The sequence below is a fragment of the Thamnophis elegans genome, chromosome 4 (assembly GCF_009769535.1).
Source record: "Thamnophis elegans isolate rThaEle1 chromosome 4, rThaEle1.pri, whole genome shotgun sequence".
In the NCBI taxonomy this organism is placed as follows: domain Eukaryota; kingdom Metazoa; phylum Chordata; class Lepidosauria; order Squamata; family Colubridae; genus Thamnophis; species Thamnophis elegans.
Window position 1 is genome coordinate 31,436,317 of NC_045544.1, and position 21,289 is coordinate 31,457,605.

Here is a 21,289-nt window from a genome sequence, read left to right on the forward strand (position 1 = left end):
GTTGTTTTAGATGCCGAACACAAATAATGGAAAGGAAATGTTCATGATTTGGAAGTGATAGAAACCAGAGGTGGGAATCAGCAGGTCTGACCAGTTCTGGAGAACTGGCAGAGGAAATTTTGAGTAGTTCAGAGAACGGGTAAATACCACCTCTGACTGGCCCCGCCCACATCTATTCTCTGCCTCCTGAGTCCTAGCTGATTGTGAGGAAATTGGGATTTTGCAGTAACCTTCAGCTGGAGTGGGAATGGAGATTTTACAGTATCCTTCCCCGGGATTGGGGCGGGAATGGAGATTTTACAATAGGTGCACCAAGTCATGCCCACCAAGCCATGCCATGCCCACCAAGCCACATCCACAGAACTGGTAGTAAAAGTTTTGGAATCCCACCATGATACAAACCCTATGTGGAAATGTCCCTGGTTTAATCAATTTATGAAGTATATGCCACCCTAGCCTTACAAAATTACTGTTCAATCTTTCCTCTAAAGAAAGATTAGTGAAGATTATGTTTGGTTCCAACAGAAGAGAATATATAGAGAACAGGGGTCCCCAACCACTGGGCTGCGGCCCATTTAGAACCGGGCTGCGGAAATGGCAGGTGAGCACACAGGTGCATGCAGCTCCATTTGTGCAAGTGGGGGGTGCCCATGCACGCTGTTGCTCATGTAAATGGAGCTGGGCACACATGCGAAACCATCCCCCTTCCATCTATCTGCCATTAGAGTCAAACATGTTCTAACAGAGTAAAAACTGTTGGCAGAAAAACTGAGCTAAAAGTTGTTTGGCAATAAAAAACATATGGTTGGTTGGTTGGTTGGATGGATGGATAGATTTTTATACAGCCAAGCTCCAGAGAAACTCCTGGTTGTCAGTATATAAAAATGATAAATAAGATTTAAATATAAAACCAGAATAAATAACCAGCTCAAAAATATATTTTTCTCAAAAATATTCAATAAATACTTTGTACTGAAATAACATACTGTATTAATACTGATAGAGTAATATGTGGTGTCCGTGACTAATAATACTAATATAATGAAGGATTGAGCTAGTTTTGCATTAATATTTTATGGATATATCCCTTTCTTCAAAAGACATTAAGTACTATATTTGTTTTGATAATTTTAGAAAATGTTATAATTTTGGTTGTACTTCCTCATCTCTTCATTATTTTACCTTACCAAGAAAATATTTAAATGTTAAAAAAACAACACATCCCAATGGAGGAGAGAAAAAAAAATGACCTAATTCTTCTCATTTTAAATAGCAATTCACTGCTTGTAGTCAATCACTGCAGTGTTCATTCTTTCATTCAGCAAGTCCTTGCAGAAACATTCTTACATAATTGAATTGAAACAAATATATCTGAACTACTGAGTCTCTTAGCTTTGACATGGAACCGTCTCACCTTGTTCCTTCATTTGCTGCTCAATTTCCATTTTCTCTTTCACTCTGGCAATGCCTACCAGGATTGCTTCAGTTCGGGTCTGCTCAATGAGTTCTAGTCTTGCTTGTTCATAATGCGTTTTTAGAAGACCTTCCATGTCAAGAACCTGCAAAAAACCATTGAACATGGTGTCTTAGGGCGGATGAGGCAGATACATTGCTAGTTTGTCCAGTTTCTTTCTTCGTCTCGCTCTCTCATACACACACACGTTTCATTTTCCAAATTTTATAGTGAAAAAGAATATTTCATTTTTTAAAAAAATTAACCTTGTTATATTTGAATATGAAGACATTATAGAATGTCATTTTTTCCCTGTATCAGAGGTGGGTTCCTATCGGTTCGCACCGGTTCAGTGGAACCGGTAGTGGAAATGGCGACTGGGTCTCTGAACTGGTAGGGATGGCATGCTCGCCATGCCCTGAACTGTTCTCTGGTCGCCGTGACATCTTTTTTTTCATATTTTAAAATGTTCTGCGCATGAGCAGACCTACTCACCTATCCACATAATCAGAATCAATTGTGAGAGAATACTTTTGGCAATATAGTGTATTTATAGGAAACTGCGTATGCGCAAAATTGTGCGTGTACTGAACCGGCAGTAATGCCAGAAGAAATCCACCCGTGCCCTGTATGCTTAATTTTGTGTGTGCACATTCCCAGAGTCCCCTTGTAGGGGAAATGGGTGGCATAAAAATGTAATAAATAAATAGTATGATAGCAGATACCCATGTAAACTTCCTTGATCCCTAGAAAAGAGTTGATATAGAAACATAATAGAAAAATTAATTAAAGGTTTTCTAAAATCTTTCACCACTATTGCTTTTGTCTGGTGCCACTTTTAAAGCAAGAAACTTTGAATTGCCATTTATATGGCTCAACAGAATCAAGAGACAAAATAATCCAAGGAAAATTTACCTGGCCTTTAATAATTGGTCTCCCAGAATAATTAGGAATACAATTCCAAGTTTCAGTGATATGTATATTCTTTGTGGTTCTGTACTAAGCTCTTGGTTGTTAAAGTCACTGTGTTTAAGAGTCTTCTATTTAAATAAGATATTCTATAAACAGGCACTTTGAGATTTTGATACTAAAGTGAATTAGTAAAGTGACCCACCTTTCCTTGATAATGGTTGGCAAGCAACTCACACAGGGTTGTTTTCCCAGATAATGGAGGGCCCAATATCAGTACTTTACAAGGTGGAAGAGGCATAGGTGGAAGCAGGTAGGAACGTGGATTCAGCATGAATTGTTTCAATGCCTCTTCTGTAGAAAACAGGTACATCTTACCTAAGAAGCTACAAAGAAAGCAAAAATACAGAACTACAGCCTTAGAAAAATGGATTTTGTATTAAGGGCAACAAAGGTCTACTTACCTAACAGCATTGTCTGCAGTTCCCGTGATAATCTCACCATCTTTTAAAGCCACAGGACATGCTCGGCCCCATTTGCTGCGACGCCATCGATGTCTAGGTCCTACAAGTTTATAGGATGAAAGCACCCGAAAAAGTTCACCCTGAGGGCCAAAATAAAGAAAACAATGGAAGCCCTTGAAAAACATATTGTACTGAAAAGTGATGAGTATTTTATCATCCCATATTTTCAAACATTATGTCACTAATTTTAACCATGCTACTGAAGGTTAAAATAAAAGCCTTCTCTACTTGATTTACAGAGTCAGCATATTGCCCCCAACAATCTGGGCCTTCATTTTACTGACCTCTGAAGAATGGAAGGCTGAGTCATCCTAGACCCGGTCAGAATCGAACTGCCAAGCTGCAGCCAGCCAGCAGGCAGCAGAAGTAGCCTGCCTTACTGCATTGTAACCACTGCGCCACCACGTCTCAGTGTTGAGACGAAAGGTTTACACATAAGCTCTTATCAGAAGATACCGTGATAATTTTAGGATTTTTCTTAAAAATGAAATGTGGGCATATTTTACTTATATAGCCAGTTTGGTGTAATGGTTAAGGCATTGGCCTAGAAGCCAGGAGACCATGAGTCCTTCTGCCTTAGAAATGAAAATCAGCTGGGTGACTGGGCCAGTCTCCCTCTCAGTCCAACCCATCTCATAGGATTACGCTTGTGGGGAAAATATGAGGAGAGAGTATTAGACATGTTTACTGCCTGATTTAAAAAAATAAATAAAGGCAGGATAAAATAATATAAAAACAAATAGCACACAATAAACAATAACAATAGAGGAATGAGCAATCCCAATAAACTGCTTGTCATCTGTATCTAGGGCATTCTTTGGACTTGTGCAATATGCGTTAATCTGCTATGAGTAAGAAAAATCTATTATCAACATTTATAGCAACATTCTTTTTAATATGATTGTATGCTATTTCTACTGGCAACACATACAAATGTTACACTTACATTTTCCAGACCATCTAACAATTCTTCGTCTCCACTCTGAAGCTTGGTTATAAGAGCTCCATTCCGTTGACCCATGGATTCAAGGCGGGCTATTACTGACTGAGCAAAACCACATAACAGTTTGTGCATAAAGTATCTTTAGTTAATATTGGGCATTTGGTTTTGAAATATAAAGCCAGTTTGAAAGAGTATTTCAGTACAATTTTTTTAAATAAACAATTTGATCAATAAAAGATAGCAGGTGGGAAATGTAATTATCTGCAATTTCTAAAAGGTTATTAATAGATACATTAATATCATAATAATACCAGTATTATCAACATATTGAACTGTCTTGAACATATAGGATAGAAACAGAGAACTCATCGCCAAGTTGTAGAAACCCTGTTGCCTTAAAGGAGGCAGGGTTGAAACTGGAATAGGGTTGTATAATTGGCACTGAAAGTAAGTGTGTGTTGCTTGCTTACTTTAAAAAGTTCATCTGCATTCTTGTTTCCATCCAATTCAAAAAGATACTGAGAGTCCTGCTCAGCCATTAATTCCTGAAATTTTAAAACAGAAATATGACTGAATATATAGATTGGATTTGATCCGGATCCCATGGCTTCATATGATTGCACTGACATGTCTGGGGGGAAAAAAATCTGTGCTGCTATTTTTTTGACATACCTTTTTCTTAATATCTAACATTATTGTAACTGTAATGCTTACTTGGCAAGGAATGTGAGGACAAACATAACATCACTCATAAATACAATTGAACTTAATGCAATCCACAGGCCAGAATTGCAGAAGTTCAATTGCACTTGTGAGTAAAGACAGTTTAGAATTTGACAAAGAAGAGATGTCGGGCTGGCAGAGGAGCCATATTCTACCTTATCCACATTGTCCATATTATATTTCTTGACTGAGGACAATATTGAATTTATGGATCCATTCAACAACCAGTCCCTGTAGCCAGCAAAACCGCTCTAGAACCAAATGCAAAGACTTGGCAAGCAACAGCTCTACGGTATGGCTCCAAACACAAGCTTCCGGTACAGAACCACTATCCGTGCCTCCCTATTTTTTTGATAAATGCACATGGACATATGAAGAAAAAATGAGATTCCTTCCCAAATGTATAAAAGAGATTCAAGGCATTTTAGAATATAATTGATTTTTTAAAAATATTTTATATGTTGGTTCCCGTAGTACTAATATTATGGATTAGATGAAACCATGATTGCTTTCGTCCTCCTTTTGTTTTTAAAGCAGATGCCTAAATAAGGATCCCTGTCCTCTATATAGCAGTATCAGATGAGGAAAAAAACCTTTTTTAATACAGTAGTACTATCACTGAAAATTGAGATTACAAAGATAAAAACCTAATAAAAAAAATAAAAAAATAAGAAAAAATGGAAAATGTAGAGGAGAAAACACAATATGTCGACCTAGCTTTTGGGCTCTATGTCACATTTTATGGTTTAGTATGGTTTTCTACCCTTGCCCCAACATTGCAGTTTCAAACAATCCTCTAGTCAAGATTGAAAAAAATCTGTAATATTGTTTTTTTTTAATATTTTTTTTATTTTTTATTTTCAAAACAAACACAACACATAAAATCTTCCTTCTTTACATACTGTAAAAAGTGTATCAGTTGGTTACAAAAGGCTTTCGTGCATCTCTTCCACCAACATCAAGCACAATTCCTATTAACTCAAGTATTTTGACTCAGATATTTATACATGTTACCATCATCATACCTCCATTTTCATTTGACTATAATTGTTTAAACCCCACTCATCATAAAATATACCAAGATTTAATACATAACCACATACTGGCATTTCATTTACTATTTCTAAAATCCTCCAATAACACTGAATCCTTATGTCCTATTCTAGCTAAACATCCATAATATTTAGTAACAAATTTTTCTAATTCTCTTTTCCAAATCACTGTTTACAATTTACATCCAGTTTCCTTATGTTATACACATACATACATAAATACATACATACATACATACATACATACATACATACATACACGTTATCATTATCCCTCCTTTATTTGACTATATCCTGTATCATAACATTTCCCCCCCTAATAATCAAGACTTAACTGAATCTAACTTAGTTCTTTTTTAATTAACCTTTATATATATAATCCAAAAGAATTTCTAACCTTCCTTTCATGGGTACCATTCAATATTCATATCCAATTATTACTTATCATAACACTACACATTGTATACATTATTATCATTATCTATTATTTATTTAACAATATCTATTGTCACTAAATTTCACTAAATTTAACTAGTTTTAAATTATACACTTCCATTTATCAACCTGTATCTTTCCAGTAGCAAAACAGTCTCATGTCTTCTGCCATTTGTGGTGTCAGTCCTCTAATCATCTCCTTAATCAAGTTTGTATGGGCTCCTCTTAGCAACTCCGTGCTTATAAAATCTCTCATGTAATTTCGATGCCCTCTTTGTGTTTCCTAAATCAGCTTATCTTTAATTGTCAGTAGTGTTATCAATGATGTTGCTAATAAAATTTCTCTCTTTAAATCCATAAATTCTTTTGTTTTTTCTTCTTCTATGTCTTGCCATCTGGGGTAGAGTTCCCCTCCATTTAATTCCTCTTTCAATATTCCACACTTTCCATTTCCAAAAACAAACCAATCACCATAAATATCAGCAAATTTAATTTCTTTATGGTCATTTTCCTCTTCGGTTTTTAAGATTCTAACCTCCACTTTTTCCACTTGATAAACATCTCCAACTTCTTCATCATATTTTACTGTTAGATGCTCTAAGTCTTCCAACTTCTTCTCTGCCCTCTCAAATGTGTTTGATAATTTCTGAATTTTTAAGAATATCTTTTGCAGGCTTAAAGTTTCTTTCTGATGTTGAAATTGTGCCATTATCTCCAGCTAACAAACACTGCTGCTCTAGCTTGGAAGGTTTTTACAAGATTAAGCATAGATTCACAATAAAGTTTTTTTTTCACTTTTCTCTGGTTGAAGATATACTTCAAAGGGACATCTGTATGCTTTTCTTCTTATCACTCTCTATAAACAAGCAGTGAGACCTTGGAGTGCCAAGCCAGGATAGTCAGTAAGAAAAGTAAAAGTGTTTCATTTCCATTACGCAAACTTCCAGCCTCTGAGTAGCAGTGTTATTGTTGCAATTTTCTTTGTTTCTTTTTGTATTTTTTTTGTATTTCAAGTTAAAAAAAGGTCCAATTCTTGAATGAGTTAGAAAAACACCCAGAGTAATGAAAGAGGAGAATTTTAGTCCATAGGTTACAAAGAATAATAAAAAAATAGAAGAAGAAAACTTAATCCATTCATTTTAAAAGGCTTGCATAAATTCCATCTATGAACATAGCATTTAAAAAGTAAGATAACCTACTGTCCACAATCATTCCAAACTTAATTCCGCTGCTTATTTCTTCTGTTCTCCAATTTAAATTAATTTTAAGTTTTTTATAGGCAGTCTCTTTTAAAACGGTAAAAATTCCTCACCAACTGGAAACACTTTTTCTTTCCGTATCCTTCCGTTTTGGAGCCGCCCCAACTTCATCAGCCTTGGCTGGATTTTTTGTCGCCAGCTTGAAGAACTTCTCTTGCATCGATCAGGGACTTTGTGATGTCCCTGAGATCAGCAAGACATATTCTTCCTGTTCACCATCTCTGTGGGACGGTTTAGGTCCGGTTGGACCACCCAGTGGCAAAAGTAGCGGCTGCAGTCTTGGAGCATCGAGACCGCACGTCCATATCATTGCAGCGTTGGCTCCTCCTCTGAAATATTGTTTCTTGCTACTTTGAGGAAACCATACTTTACTCTTCCCAAAAGAGTAAATATTGTTTTAATTTTTTTAATGGCATTCTTTCCCAAATCCACATACATAATACAGTCTTATGTCACCCAGGTTGGTCTTAACTCCTCCAAAAATATTAGGTTGGGCCACAATCAACAAGAGTCCATTTGGATAGTGAGTTATACAGTATATAAATTTTATAAATGAATAAATTCCATGCTTAAAGTACCTTATAAATTCAGCCAACTGGGATTTATTCAATACACTATTATTAGTAAAACCATGCCTTGTTGTAATATGTAAAACTAGGTCTTAAACGTTTATGGATCATAATAAGAAGTTTAGTACAATGTGCTAAAGATGAACATTTGTACTATCAATATAATGTATCTCATGGATTCAGGAGACAGTTATCTAAGCTTACTAGCAATAATAAAAGTTACAACATTGATATCTGGTATTTTTTCATTGCTTCTTTTCTTACTTCTGGATGTTATGGCTAAGAAGTACAAAAGGTATTATCCTTATCTTACCTCTAGAGGACGGAGCATAATATCTTTATAGAGTTCAATTCTCTTTTGTGCATTTTCTATAAAATCTTCTGGCCTTTGCACTAAAGTTGGCAAAATTTCTGACAACATAATTTGATCAGCCTAGGAGGAAGGAAAAAAACTCCTTTTTTAAAATACAGTAAATACATATAGAAAGCTTGATTCTACCTCCCACTCTGAATGTATAAAATCAGCAATGATAAATATTAGCTGTATGCTCAGCAGAACAAAATTGCTGAATACAATTTTCAAATGTCTAAAATGAAATTGTGGTTGGCTTAGTTACCGGTGGAAATGAACCTTTAATAAAACTTTATTCCTGAACAAATATTCAATTCCAGTTACTAAAATTGAAGTAATTTGGAAGCTTTTTAAAAAATATATATTTTTTCCTGCTGGAGTCCTGTTGAGGAATTCTGAGATAGATAGAATAGATAAATAGATAGAATGGATGGATGGATGGATGGGATGGAGGGACGGAGGGAGAGCAAGATGGAAAGGAGGGAGAGCATAACCTAAACAAGGCTGCTACTTCTGAAGAATGCTGTTCCCAATGCTAAAATTGAAAACTGCTAGTGCAGACAATTTTATACTTGGAATGGGAGAAGACCCCAAACAGTTCTTTGCTTCAGCAGCCCAGCCAAATGCATTAGGTCTGGGTCTTCAAAGTAAGACTACAAAGTTCAAATCTAAATTGATAAATATACAGGGTTAGTAATGCTGTTAATTAAAGACATAGCTTTAACATGTACAAATGGCAATGGATTTGTTTTCAAAAATGCAGCATGTAGAATTAGGATATTATGTATAAGTGTTGTACAACTTAATTTGACAAACTTTATTAAAGAAGAATGTTACATTGTTTAACAAATATTAAACAATGTCTTTGTGAATGATCTTTATGAATGATCTTTTATTTGAAACAAATAATTGGCTTTTTAGAAAATATGGGAAAGCTACCTCATTTGACTCCTCTTCGTCTTCTTCCTCTTCTGCTTCCTCCTCTTCGTCACCTTTACGTGGTTCTTTCTTCTTTTTCTTACGCTTTTCAATAATATCAGGATCCCATTCATCTCTTTTAAATACATGTCCTGTGTCAGGCTGCTGTCTTTGACCAGTGATTCTTTGGCACAAGTCATTGTTAGGACACTAGTGGGAGAAACAGATCATTATGAGATGGAAATTGTTCCAAATCCAGTAAGATAACTTCGTAACTCTTCTTTCTAAGATCTTAGAAGAGAGCTTTTATTGCTCATGTCCTGGTAGTTTCTTTTAAAACGATTAGAAGACAGTTGGCAACTATTTTTATGACAACGGGTTTAAAGGAGACAAGGATAACTTTATGAAGCATAATTTGTAAAGGTATGAAACCCATATATAAAATAAATAGAAGATTTACTACCGTGTTTCCCCAAAATAAGATGGCATCTTATTTTCTTTGGACCCCCCCAAAAAACAGCTAGGGCTTTTACAGGAGGTCTTATTTTTTTGGAGTGCAGGAGGTGGCGAGTGCGAACATCTCGCGGCTGCTCGGCCCCTTGACTGCAGCTAATCCAGCAAGGGCTAGAAGTTCTGTCTTTCTAGACACCTGGAGATGGGAGAAGGGCTGTCTCTTGTGCTTACCTTAATATTAATCAGAAAATCTGGTTTTAATTTTAAATTTTTAATCACATCTATTTGTTCTGGTATAGACATGAAATCCTCAGAAAGAGAAGGGAAATCAGAGAGAACATAACCTGCAAGGGGGGAAATGCAAATATTTTTATACAGTACTTAAAGATTCAATGCTTACCATTTATTCTACAATAATTATAGAATGACTCTGGGTCTTTCTTCATTTGTATCTAGTCACTGTACAACCAATTCCTGGAAACATTTTACACTGCTATGTCTTCATGTTGTCTTCAACCAACAAATAGCTTTATGTATGAAAAGAGTGTTTTCCCCTTAGATCAAAATAATAGAGTAACAAAGTTGGAAGTTCTAGTCCAGCAGCAGTTTCAAGGTATGTCAAATCTGATGTACAGTATTTCCATGCCTATGCTATTGGAAGTCCATCTGATAAGTTGGGACAGTAGAATCAGCCTGCACCTACTGGCCCCTTGAAATAGGAATGAAAGTACACTCTCTCCTCTGGTCTCCATATATGCTTTACTACACTTCTTATTTTTCTTCCTAAAGGAAGAGGAGAGGTCTGAAGAGGTGCCCAATTTTGAAAGAGCAACGTTCTCCTGTAAAACCAGAGAATCTACAGTTTTCTTCTACAACTTTAAAAACTTCCACTTTCTTCTCTAATTTCATTTTTACCAGGTTGTTTTCTTTTGTGTACTATGTACGCTCAAGTTAGCAAATACTGTAGCTAACAGAAAAATATAACCCCCCCACTGCCTTACAGAGCCACCCAGACTTGTGTGGGAATTGGGTGGCCTCTAAATCCCTCTCCCCTCCCCTTTTCAATCATTTGCAATTCTCCGAGACAAGTTCCTGCTATTTACTTGGCAAGGTTTTTCAGAAGTTGTTTGCCATTTCCTCCTTCCTAGAGTTGAGAGAAAGTGACTGGCCCAAGGTCATCCAGCAGGCTTCATGCCTAAAGCGAGACTAGATCTTCAGGTTTCCTGGATTCTAGCCTGATGCCTTAACCACTACACGACATTGCCTTTTTTATTTCTTCTGTTAAAATTAATCCAATTTTTGGAGTCTGCCTGGATAAAGTCCCTGAAGTTGTCTTGGCAAAATGTTTCAGAAGTGGCTAGCAATTACCTCCTTTCTATGGCAGATAGAAAGAAACTGGCCCAAGGTCATCCAGATGACTTTGTGTCCAAGGCAGGATCAGAACTCAGTAGCTCCTGGTTTCTAGCCTAATGCCTTAGCCACTATATTAACTGGCTTTCTAAATCCCATACAATCCACGAAACAAACAAACAAATAAATAAGTCAGAGGTATATATTTCTAGGGGTTTGATGATCTTACTTAATAGATAATGGAAAAAAGAAGATGCAGCAACCCATACCGAAGTGATTAATCTCTGGTGATTCCAGCTTGATCATAAGCATCTTTATCACCAACTCTTCTGGCACATCTTGACCTTGGTAAAGCAGGTCCTTACACTTAGGGAGAACAATGTAAAATATTGAATTGCATTGAGAATATATAATAGGGGATATATAATTAATATGCAAAGCTGCCTTAGACTATACTAAAAAAAATTATCCAGATGCTCTCAATATTGCTTCTTTTATGATCCCACAAATCTTTGCTTCTCTCTCTCCCTCTCTCCCTCCCCTCCCTCCCTCTCCTTTTTTCTATTTTCTTTTATAGCACCTCCTTAAGGATAAATTCTTTTACTTTATATTATCTGCTGCATCGTCTTACGCTAGAGATGCTAAAAAATGAACCTACCGGTATATGGAAAACATGTGGTCTACCACTGAGCTTGGTACATTGCCTTTAGTTCAAATCCAATCAAATTGCAATACAATTCAAAGTTGTGAGCTGAAGTGAGCTTTAACTAATAGTGCCCGTCAAAAGAATTATAAATTCAGTAAGGAATAAAATACAAAACTATACCTCAAGATCCAGGTAAATAAATAAGTACAGGTTTTACCTTCAGTCCATATTCTGTTTCGGCGGTTATGTTTTCATTTATAAGTTCAAAAGCTAAAAGGATATATCACATAGAAAAAAATAAAGAAATTGTTTAGATGGTGCTGTGTGCATGTACAGCATATATGCAGTACTATATAATGCAAAACAGAATTTACATGACTGGCAACTGAAAACAACATTTTTAATATTGAAGTTCATGCATCCCTTTTCCATAAAAATCCATCTGCAGTGATGGTTTCCTGTACATCTCTCCCTACAAAGGGATAATAAATGCAATGCAGATAATAAGTGCAGAAACCATGAAGTGGCCATATTTTGTGTTGCTCTAATTAGGTAACATCTGATCGCCTGTGAATTCTTTTAAGGAACATTTAGTTTTCTGTGCTGTAGCTAAGTTTTCCCTTGAAAATGACCCAAGACACTTAACACTACTTCTAAATAGCCTGAAATGTCTAGAGAAGTTGCACAATGCATGACTCATTGAGTTGGATCCACATGTACAACTAATCTGCCCGGTATTGTAAAAGAAACCATAATGCTAAGCTCGCTTGTAAATGTTAAGTGGTATACAAAATAAAATAGCTTTGCACAAAGTGAAACATAAACGGATCATGTTAGCATCAAATCAAACAGATCACAATGTGGATTTATAGGATATGTGAACGTAAGTAAACAAAAATGTGTCTTCAATAATTCCTCACAGGGAAGAAAGATTAGAAAAACAGATTTGTTTATTTCATCCACCATCTCTCTTGCTGTTTTAATTTTTTTAACTGTGAACATTTTTAAATTAAGTTATACAGTATTATAAAATACAAAATACAAAAGTAAATAAAAGGGCAGTGAGGAGGGAGGGAAAGGGGAAAGAGAAGTGAGGAAAGATAGGGAAAAGAAAAGAAAAAGAAGCATTGACTTCCGACTCTCTCTGTTTTAATAGAATAAGGTATTAGCATCAAATCACAGCTTTTTGTTTTTCCATAATAATATGAACAAGTCATCTCTATAAAGATCTATCAATCTAATCTATAAAACCCAAAGTCAAAGTTACATTCTTTTCCACATCAAGCACGAAATTCAAAAGCGATTTCCATGTGAAAACAAAAGTACTTATGTTTTTTTTTGTAAATTTGTTTTTTGAAGAATGGGCTTTGTTTGCTTTTTTACTTTTTATATTTTAAAATGTCATTTATGGAGATTAATCAAAAATTGTGGTTGGCGGCTGTCTCATCTCACTCTCCAATACTTTCACTGTGTAGGTGTGAATTCTTCAAATAAATTATGATTTCATACATTGATGCATGATATCCAATGGAGGGAAGTTAGAAGGAAAAGTACAGGCAAGGTTGCTCAGGGGGCCTTTCATCTGGTTTCTTCTTTTACATGTTAACCTTTTTGATCCCTGTTAAGCAGAGTTTGGAAATATGCTTTAAATGCGCACTAATTGGCCAAAAATCAAAATGTGTTTCCAAATGACTAATACACTACTAATGTTCTTTATAATGACTCCAGCACAACTGCATGTATAGTACAGGTAGCCCTGGACCTATGAATACAGTTGAGCCCAAAATTTCTCTTGCTATGCAAGACAGTTGTTAAGTGAATTTTGCCCTTTCTTGCCACATTTATGTGAAATCACCGCAGTTGTTAAGTTAGTAACATGGTTGTTAAGCAAATCTTGCCTCCCTGTTGACTTTGCTTCTCAAGTGGTTGTAAAAGGTGATTACATCACCTTGGGACATTGCAATCATCATACAGCTGTGTGAAAAAGTCCTGCACGCTTTACAATTTACTATTTACAGTTTATGACACTTTTTGGATAGGCCATTGATTTTATGATATTTTATGCTAACTGCTATGCAAATATTGTTATATTTAAATAAATACTGGTGGATTTTAAGTGAAAAGCATAAGCTTTTTGCAATTTGGTGCTGTTTGGAGGAGGATTGTGAATTTTCTTGCATGCTTACAATGCATACTTTCAATGACTATGAAAATAGATTAACTGATGCATACCCAGTGGCATACGTGTTGCAATTATTAAAGCTGATGCTAATGTTTTGTTAACATTTTTATTGTTTGTGGCCCTGAAAAGGACCGTTTAGGTAACCAAACATGGTTACTAATATGAAATTGGCAAGCCCTTATTGCTTATCACCAGGTGGCATCGCTTCAGCATAGACTGTATAAGCCTTTGCACATGATTTTTGGTGACAATGTGGTGCCAGGCTAAAATAATGGATTCAATCAGCTCCTACTTGGTCTTCGGATGCTTCTTGCTTATTTCATAACCAATCTTGGCCCACAAGTTCTCAACTGGGTTCAAATCCGGGCTCCTGGCCAATCCAGGAATTGAACACCATGCTTCTTCATCCACTGCTGGATGGACTTGGCTTGATGACAAGGAGCATTGTCATCCTGGAAGTAAAAGTCCTTCCCTACAAGTTGCTGAGCTGAAGGAAGCATGGTCTTTTCCAGGACTTCAACATACTGTTTGGAATTCATGATTCCCTACACGGTTTGTATCCGACCAATACCAGAAGCAGTGATACAGCCCCAGATCATCACGTGCAATGGATGCTTCTCAGATAGATTCAGGCAGTACGCCCTAAGTTCTTCAGCTGGAAATCTTCTGACATACTTATTGCACTGATTCACAGTCAAGTAGAAATTGCTCTCGCCATTGAAGATGACCTTGGCCCACTGTTTGTTTTCCACTTGGCATACTTCTTGGCCCACGCACATCAACGAGAGTGGTGAGCGTCTGTGAGGAAAGGTTTACTTCGAACACTGCAATCTTTGAGCCCTCTGGCAAGCAGTCTGCAATGCACTGTGCTTGTGCACACTTTTACATCATGTTTCACCCCAAATTCTTGTAATCTGAGGTGAGGTGAGCTTCCTGTCAGCCACCGAAAAGCGTTGCAGAGCCCGATCTTGCCGTTTTGTCAACTTTTTGGTTTTCCAGAGCAGAGCCTCTCATCAACTGAACCAGTTATTTGATACTTTTCAACCACTCTGCTCACTGTGGTGCGATGGTATTTCACTCTCTTGGCTATTTCTGTACAGGAGTAACCCTCTTCATGAAGCACAATGATGTAATGCTGCTGTTCAGTACTGGTGAAAGCAAAGGCCTTCATCCTTGCCTGCAGCCAGAGCTAGATTAAATTTCTCGATGCTTTTCATGCCTATTTATAGTCAGAGAGTATGACAATATTGATTGGCTCATAGATATAGCCTCTGTGCATTTTGATTGGTCAGCCAAAGCTCGCTGTTGATTGGCTACTTTCGATCCTAACATTCTCAAAAATTCAACTTGTGTTTGTTTTAGCACATAAACGTACTCAAAACCGTAAAAAGACGTTGGTTATATTAATAAACATTATGCATCCCAATCCGATTACAGAAATTTTCATCAAAGTACTAATTTTGCATAGTTTCTATGAGTGAAAAATTGATTAAATATGTAAATATAGCTTACAACTGAAAGTGTGCAGGACTTTTTCACGCAGCTGTAAATATGAGTTAGTTGCCAAAAATCTGAATTTTTATCATGTCACCATGAGGCGGCTGCAATGGTCTTAAGTGTTAAAAACGGCCATAAGTCACTTTTTTCAGTGCCATTGTAACTTTAAATGATCACTAAACGACCTGTTGTAACTCAAGAATTACCTGTACAATAGTTGTATTATATCTTCCTATTATAATTTGATCAGAATCCAAATGTTACCGAAATATTCTAAAACAACATTAAATATTTTAATTTCTTTTTTCTCTTCAACTATTGAAGGAATCAATATTTTTTTTCTCTAAAGCCAATTCTAGATCTCCAAAGTACCCTCCATGGACTGATAACTATCATTGTCATTAAAACTCCTATTTAAATAGAAAAGTCTAATTATAGCTCTGTGTACTTTATAATCTAGTAGTTGACCACCATTTACTTTGACCACAAAATACAAGACACTTTTAGCCACCAGAGGGCTCCCATGTTGTTCTAATTGTTGCCTGCTCTAACTTTAAAGTAGCAGGTAACAAGAACAGGCTCATATAAACAATTTCCCTTTCAGAACTTAAATAAAATTATATTGCAATTTTAAAAATTGAGAAATTTTAGTCTTGCCACAGGATTCTTTAGAAATCACTGTAATTATGTTCTAATGATAGCACTTCAAAGAAATGATGCTTCTGAGAACAAACTGGAAACATCAGGTACATGCTGCCTCATAGTTTTCGTTTTTTACTCAGAAACCTGCTGATGCCAAATTAATCCTAAAGGATCAAGCCAGAATCCAATCACTAGCTTGCTGTGTTACATTCTTTATTCACGCTTGCAAATTTAATGTAAAAACTACTGCTTCCAAAGATAAGGTAGTCTCTCTGTGGGCCAGAAAATCCCTGAGGAGAACTTAATTTAAAAACCAAAAATAAATTTCTAATAGCTGTACCTGAGAGAGAATATATATTTCCCTCTAATCACTTCAGTTATTCCATACTCCCTAGGTGAATTAATCATGGCAAGGGAAGTTTAAGTGGAAGGGGAAAGGCTGGACTCGTGCATGTTTTAGTCATAAATTGTTGGTAAAAGATCTTGAAGAAAATCTTAAGGTTATTAAAGAAATTAAGGCAGCTAGGAGAAACTCTTCTCCTAGCTGCCTTAATTTAAATCTTTAAATCTTTTATAAGATTTAAAGGTGGAACTTCCATTAGACTAAGGGAATCCTTATGTTGCATAAATATACAGAGGACTTTTTATGTCCTCTTTCTACTGGTCCCATATGGACTTTTAAAAAAACCTCTGATCCAACTATTTCATTTTTCATTTTCGTACAATGAAGATTTATGACTAGTCCAGAGATTAGCAGAAACAATTTATTAACCCCTTAATAAAAAATTGCATGTCATTACAATATTTTTTCCTTTCCTTTTCTCACCAAAGTCACTATTATTGACTTTATTAGGGTTCATTTCAAAAATGCATATTGCAACTGGTGGTCTTATATTTGTATCTGTTATATTTGTATGACCATAATGAAATGGGAGACAACATTGGAATATGGAAAGTAGGATACAGGTTAAATCACACAAAAATCATAGATAGAATACTATATTTTTTAATTTAGAGACTGATTGTACAAATATTAAGTTTATAGAGTGGGGTAGTTTTTTCTTGTTGTTTTAAGTAAGCCTCTATATTACACAATTACACACTTTATGTATAATAGGGATATTATCTATGTTGTCACTGATACTATCTAAAATAAGCAGAAAAAAGTTAGCTTTAATATCAGTATCTTTAAAAGAATTTTTTCGAAGAGGGGTGGGAGGAGAATATCTTATTTCACTATTAGAAATCAAGTTTCCAAGTATTAGATTCCATTTCCCCATTTTTTTCCACCTTATTTTAATAGAAATATGGTAATATTCCCAGTGGTATCTGTTAAAAATTCAAAATCACTCCAACAGAATAAAACTATACATTGTCAAACTCTTCTGAATTTATGTTAGTTCATGAAAATGTTGCAGACTTTTTAAAAAAATTAAATAGGTCTCTGGAATGTTAGAAATTATACAAACATGCATAGAATGAAATATACTATAATGAATATAGTTTTTATATTTACCATCTACAAGTGTGCACTTCCAAAACTGGGCTATTTTTTTAGCTAATGTTTTCTTCCCAACACCCTTAAAATGAGAAAACAAGAAGAAAATGATTATTAAAACTAGAAGGAATTGAAGTGCTTCAAATGTAATAAATTAAAATGAAACAATGAAAATTGAAACATTTATTATAATGAGTGACTAGAATTTCCATCCACATTATTAAATGTCAGAAATTTTATATATGGCTCTAATTGTGTATGAAATATATTCTATTTTCCCTTTTTTAAATTTGAAAAATGGTCTCCTTCTTGCCTTGCTACCTTTCAAAACAAAGATATATATGACACTTCTAAGTCATTAGCTCTGGAAGTTAAATCAATGTGATTCTACGTTCTGTGCTATGTATCTGCTTGTAAGGTTTCATGTTAGAGATAAAAAGAAACAAAAAAAATTAGGGCTATGATCACGCATTTGCTTGCTTCTACTAAATATATGATATACTTAGTATATTAGCAAACGATTCTATTTTACAAAGCAAAATTGATAGAGCTACATTAGGAGTTGGTCCTATTGCTGATTTTTTAAATTAATCAATTAATCATATTCATAAAGTGCTACATTCTGAGGATTCGGAGCAGCTTATTACATAACATACACAAGAAACAACATACAATAAACAGTAAGTATTAAGTTCCAAAAACTAATGAAAATGTGAAATAAAATTAAATAAACCAAAATAAAACTGTAATTAAAAAAAGTTGAAATCAAGGCCTAAATATCTTCTGAAAGAGCTCTGTCTAAAATAAAAGTGCTTTTCCAAAAGGCAACGACATATGGTTTCCCCCCCACCCTTGAAAACATTTTGCTTCTCATCCAATAATCTTCTTCAGTTCTGAGATCAGAAACATTTTTAGAGAAAAAAAAAAACCAAGAAAGTTCAGTTGCCTTTTGGAAAAGTACCGTTGGGACAACCATTACCTGGATGACTGAGAATCTTCATAGACATCTGTTAAGAACAGCCTTCAGAAGGCAGCCAGCATGGGAACCAACCAGAAGTCCATTAAGAGGCTGCAATAAAGGACCAATCCTGCCACTAAAAAGGAGCACCTCTTCACCCCTAAAGTGAAATACTACTTGCAGTTTTTCTTGGGTAGGTTGCACTGGCCAGGTCAATTCCAAATGGAGAATGCAGTTTTGCAATTAAGCAAAATTGTTGTAATATAGAATCTGTTGCAATAGTCTAAACATCATGGTGATGATGACATGAGTCACTAAAGGAAGATCTTCCCAGTCCAACTTGTACAACAGCCAGAGTTAGGAACATCCATGGCCATAACACTCCCTTTCTCTTCTAGACAATCTGAGAGCCTAGAACAGTGATGGCTAACCTTTTTCCCATTTCCCATTCCCAAAGCGGGGGGAGTGCAGGGGGGGTCATGCGTGGGTGTGCCTACACCCATAATTCTTTTTGCATGACCCCCCAGCCTTTCCTGAAGCCTCCAGAGGGTAAAAAACAGCCCTATGGGCAACTCAGAAGTTCGGGAACAGACTTCTGGGTTGTCTGTAGGGCCGTTTTTTGCCCTCTGGAGGGAGAAAAATGGTCCAACATACAAACCAGAAATCTGAACTTCCGGTTTGCGCGTTGGGTTGTTTTTCGCCCTCCGGAGGCTTCAAGGAAGCCTCTGGAGGGCGAAAACCGGCTGAAAATAAAGGCCAAAGTCAGATGGCCAGTGCGCGCATGCATGCTGGAGCTGACAGGGCAACACCACACGTGCCCTAACAAATGGATCTGCGTGCCACCTGTTCGCCATCATGGGTCTAGAAGAACCACCAAATCATGGACATGCTGTTTCAGGGATAGTACAATATTATCCTATCAAGACAGGATACCAAAACAGACAGCAAACCCAATGGTAAAACAGCAATTCTTTCTTCCTACGATTCAGTTTAAGCCTTTTCTGTTCCCTCTAGACTCTTAAGGCACCTCAATGGCATCATCAGTCTGATTTGGGGTAGTGATATAAATCTGAGTCCCATCAGCACATTGATGATACAAAACTTGAAATTTTCTGATGAACTTTCCCAGTAGCAAATAAATTATCCTTCCGAGGTCGGCAAAATGAGGACCCTGATTGTTGGGGGTAATATGCTGATTTATTACTTATTCAGGAGTTCATATGTTCCACAGATGTTATTACTTTATTACTTACATGTACATTCTTCTAGCAATAAAACCTATGGGATTTCATTGGATTTCTAAATAAAGATATATATGTGGCTGTATTTTGAATTAAGTCTGTTGAAGGTGTCAATTTAATCATGTTGAACTTTTTCTTACTGGTTTTCCAAGGATGATGAAGCAAGTAGGCTTGGACAAAAGGAAGACTCTGTCAGCTTCATCTTCATCATATATATCTACAAAAGGGTAAGGTTGCTCATCTTCTGGAGATGCCATCATTCAATCTACATTTAAAAGATAGAATTATTTGTTAAGACCCTTACTACTTTTTTACCTCTGCAGCTATAGCAGCAAGTAGCTGATCTTGGCTGATGAGGGGGGGGGGGGGGAGGGGAAGAGGGTTGAACCTGGATTTTGAATGGGAGGCAATCAGAAAATTCTATGACTACAGACTATATTGAGAACCCCCAAATAATAGTAAAGCAAAAATAAAAATCCTGAAAGAAGGCAGTGGCACACTACTTCTGCAATAAAAAATCATTTTTTCTGATCCTGTAGTTTCTGTGATGCTGACAAGAAAACCTATGGATGTGTCCATGCAGGCAACAGGCATCAGTTCAACTAACAAGACGCCCACCTATAATCTGTGAGCCTCATATATGAATTGCAGCATAAAAGCAGCTCGGTAAAAGTTTTCCTGTGCAGCCAAATTTGCCAACAGCCTCTTCCTAGAGGCTGTTTTATCGTCCCCTGGGATATGATGACTAATAATAAATTTGGGCTGGGTCCCCCCCCCTCCCTTCAAGTAAAAGTCCTTTTTGAGAGAACGGACCAAAAAAGCGAATTAAAAATATGGTAAATGAATGAAAAACAAAACAAAAGCCAACGATCACAGAGTGGTGCTTCATCCCCTCTCGACAATCTTGGCTAAGGCGCTGGGGGGGGGGGGCACAATGAACTTGATGAAATCATTTTCCACGAGTGTTGCCGGCGGAGAAAACGGATAGAAAGGTCGCCCAAGGAAGACTTACAGCAGGACGACGCCAAGCGGGGTTTCGCTACTTCGTTTTGGCAACAGCGCGGCATGAAAGCTCCGCAGCAATTTGTGTTCCCCCGTAACCGTGGAGATAACGCCCCGCCTCCTCTCTCTTTCCCTCGGAATCCCCCCCCCCCTGCTCGCTTCACCCAATCAGATTGTTGGGGGCAGTATGCTGACTAAATGCTTTAGAGCAATGTTTCTCAACCTTGGCAACTTGAAGATGTCCGGACTTCAACTCCCAGAATTCCCCAGCCAGCGAATGCTGGCTGGGGAACTCTGGGAGTTGAAGTCCGGACATCTTCAAGTTGCCAAGGTTGAGAAACACTGCTTTAGAGAGAACTGTGGAGCACAAGGAAACGGCATATAAGTCTAAGTTCTATCGCTATTCAATGCCGGTGACTTGAATTCTGCCTCAACAGAATATTAGCCTCAGTGGGCAGGAATGTTATTCACACCCGCGTGGGATGCTCCTAGGAACAGAGAGACGCAACTTTATGCAAACGATGGCATGGATTTTCATCCACGAAAACCGAAGTTCTTTAACGGAAAAAAAAGTTAAGGGAGTCGTCTTCCCAAAGCTGGTGTCCTGCAAGTTACTATCCCCGTGGTAGATTTCCTAGATTCCACTCGCCAGTAGCGTGGGCAGAGGAGGAAAAAGTTATTTG

General features: G+C 36.6%; 1 protein-coding gene across 1 annotated transcript in view; it reads right to left on the reverse strand.

Annotated features, from left to right (window-relative positions):
* AK9 (adenylate kinase 9) overlaps positions 1 to 20,708 on the reverse strand; it is a 65,250-nt gene extending 44,542 nt beyond the window's left edge. The window contains exons 1-13 of the mRNA XM_032215294.1: positions 20,617 to 20,708; positions 19,745 to 19,869; positions 17,424 to 17,487; positions 11,804 to 11,856; positions 11,210 to 11,306; positions 9,822 to 9,934; positions 9,159 to 9,347; positions 8,181 to 8,300; positions 4,300 to 4,374; positions 3,833 to 3,931; positions 2,827 to 2,966; positions 2,568 to 2,748; positions 1,415 to 1,559 (exon numbers count right to left, since the gene is read on the reverse strand). Coding sequence (XP_032071185.1) covers positions 1,415 to 1,559; positions 2,568 to 2,748; positions 2,827 to 2,966; positions 3,833 to 3,931; positions 4,300 to 4,374; positions 8,181 to 8,300; positions 9,159 to 9,347; positions 9,822 to 9,934; positions 11,210 to 11,306; positions 11,804 to 11,856; positions 17,424 to 17,487; positions 19,745 to 19,864 — 1,396 coding nt within the window. The 5' untranslated portion in view covers positions 19,865 to 19,869; positions 20,617 to 20,708. The remainder of the gene's footprint in view (positions 1 to 1,414; positions 1,560 to 2,567; positions 2,749 to 2,826; positions 2,967 to 3,832; positions 3,932 to 4,299; positions 4,375 to 8,180; positions 8,301 to 9,158; positions 9,348 to 9,821; positions 9,935 to 11,209; positions 11,307 to 11,803; positions 11,857 to 17,423; positions 17,488 to 19,744; positions 19,870 to 20,616) is intronic.
* Positions 20,709 to 21,289: the final 581 nt, after the last annotated feature.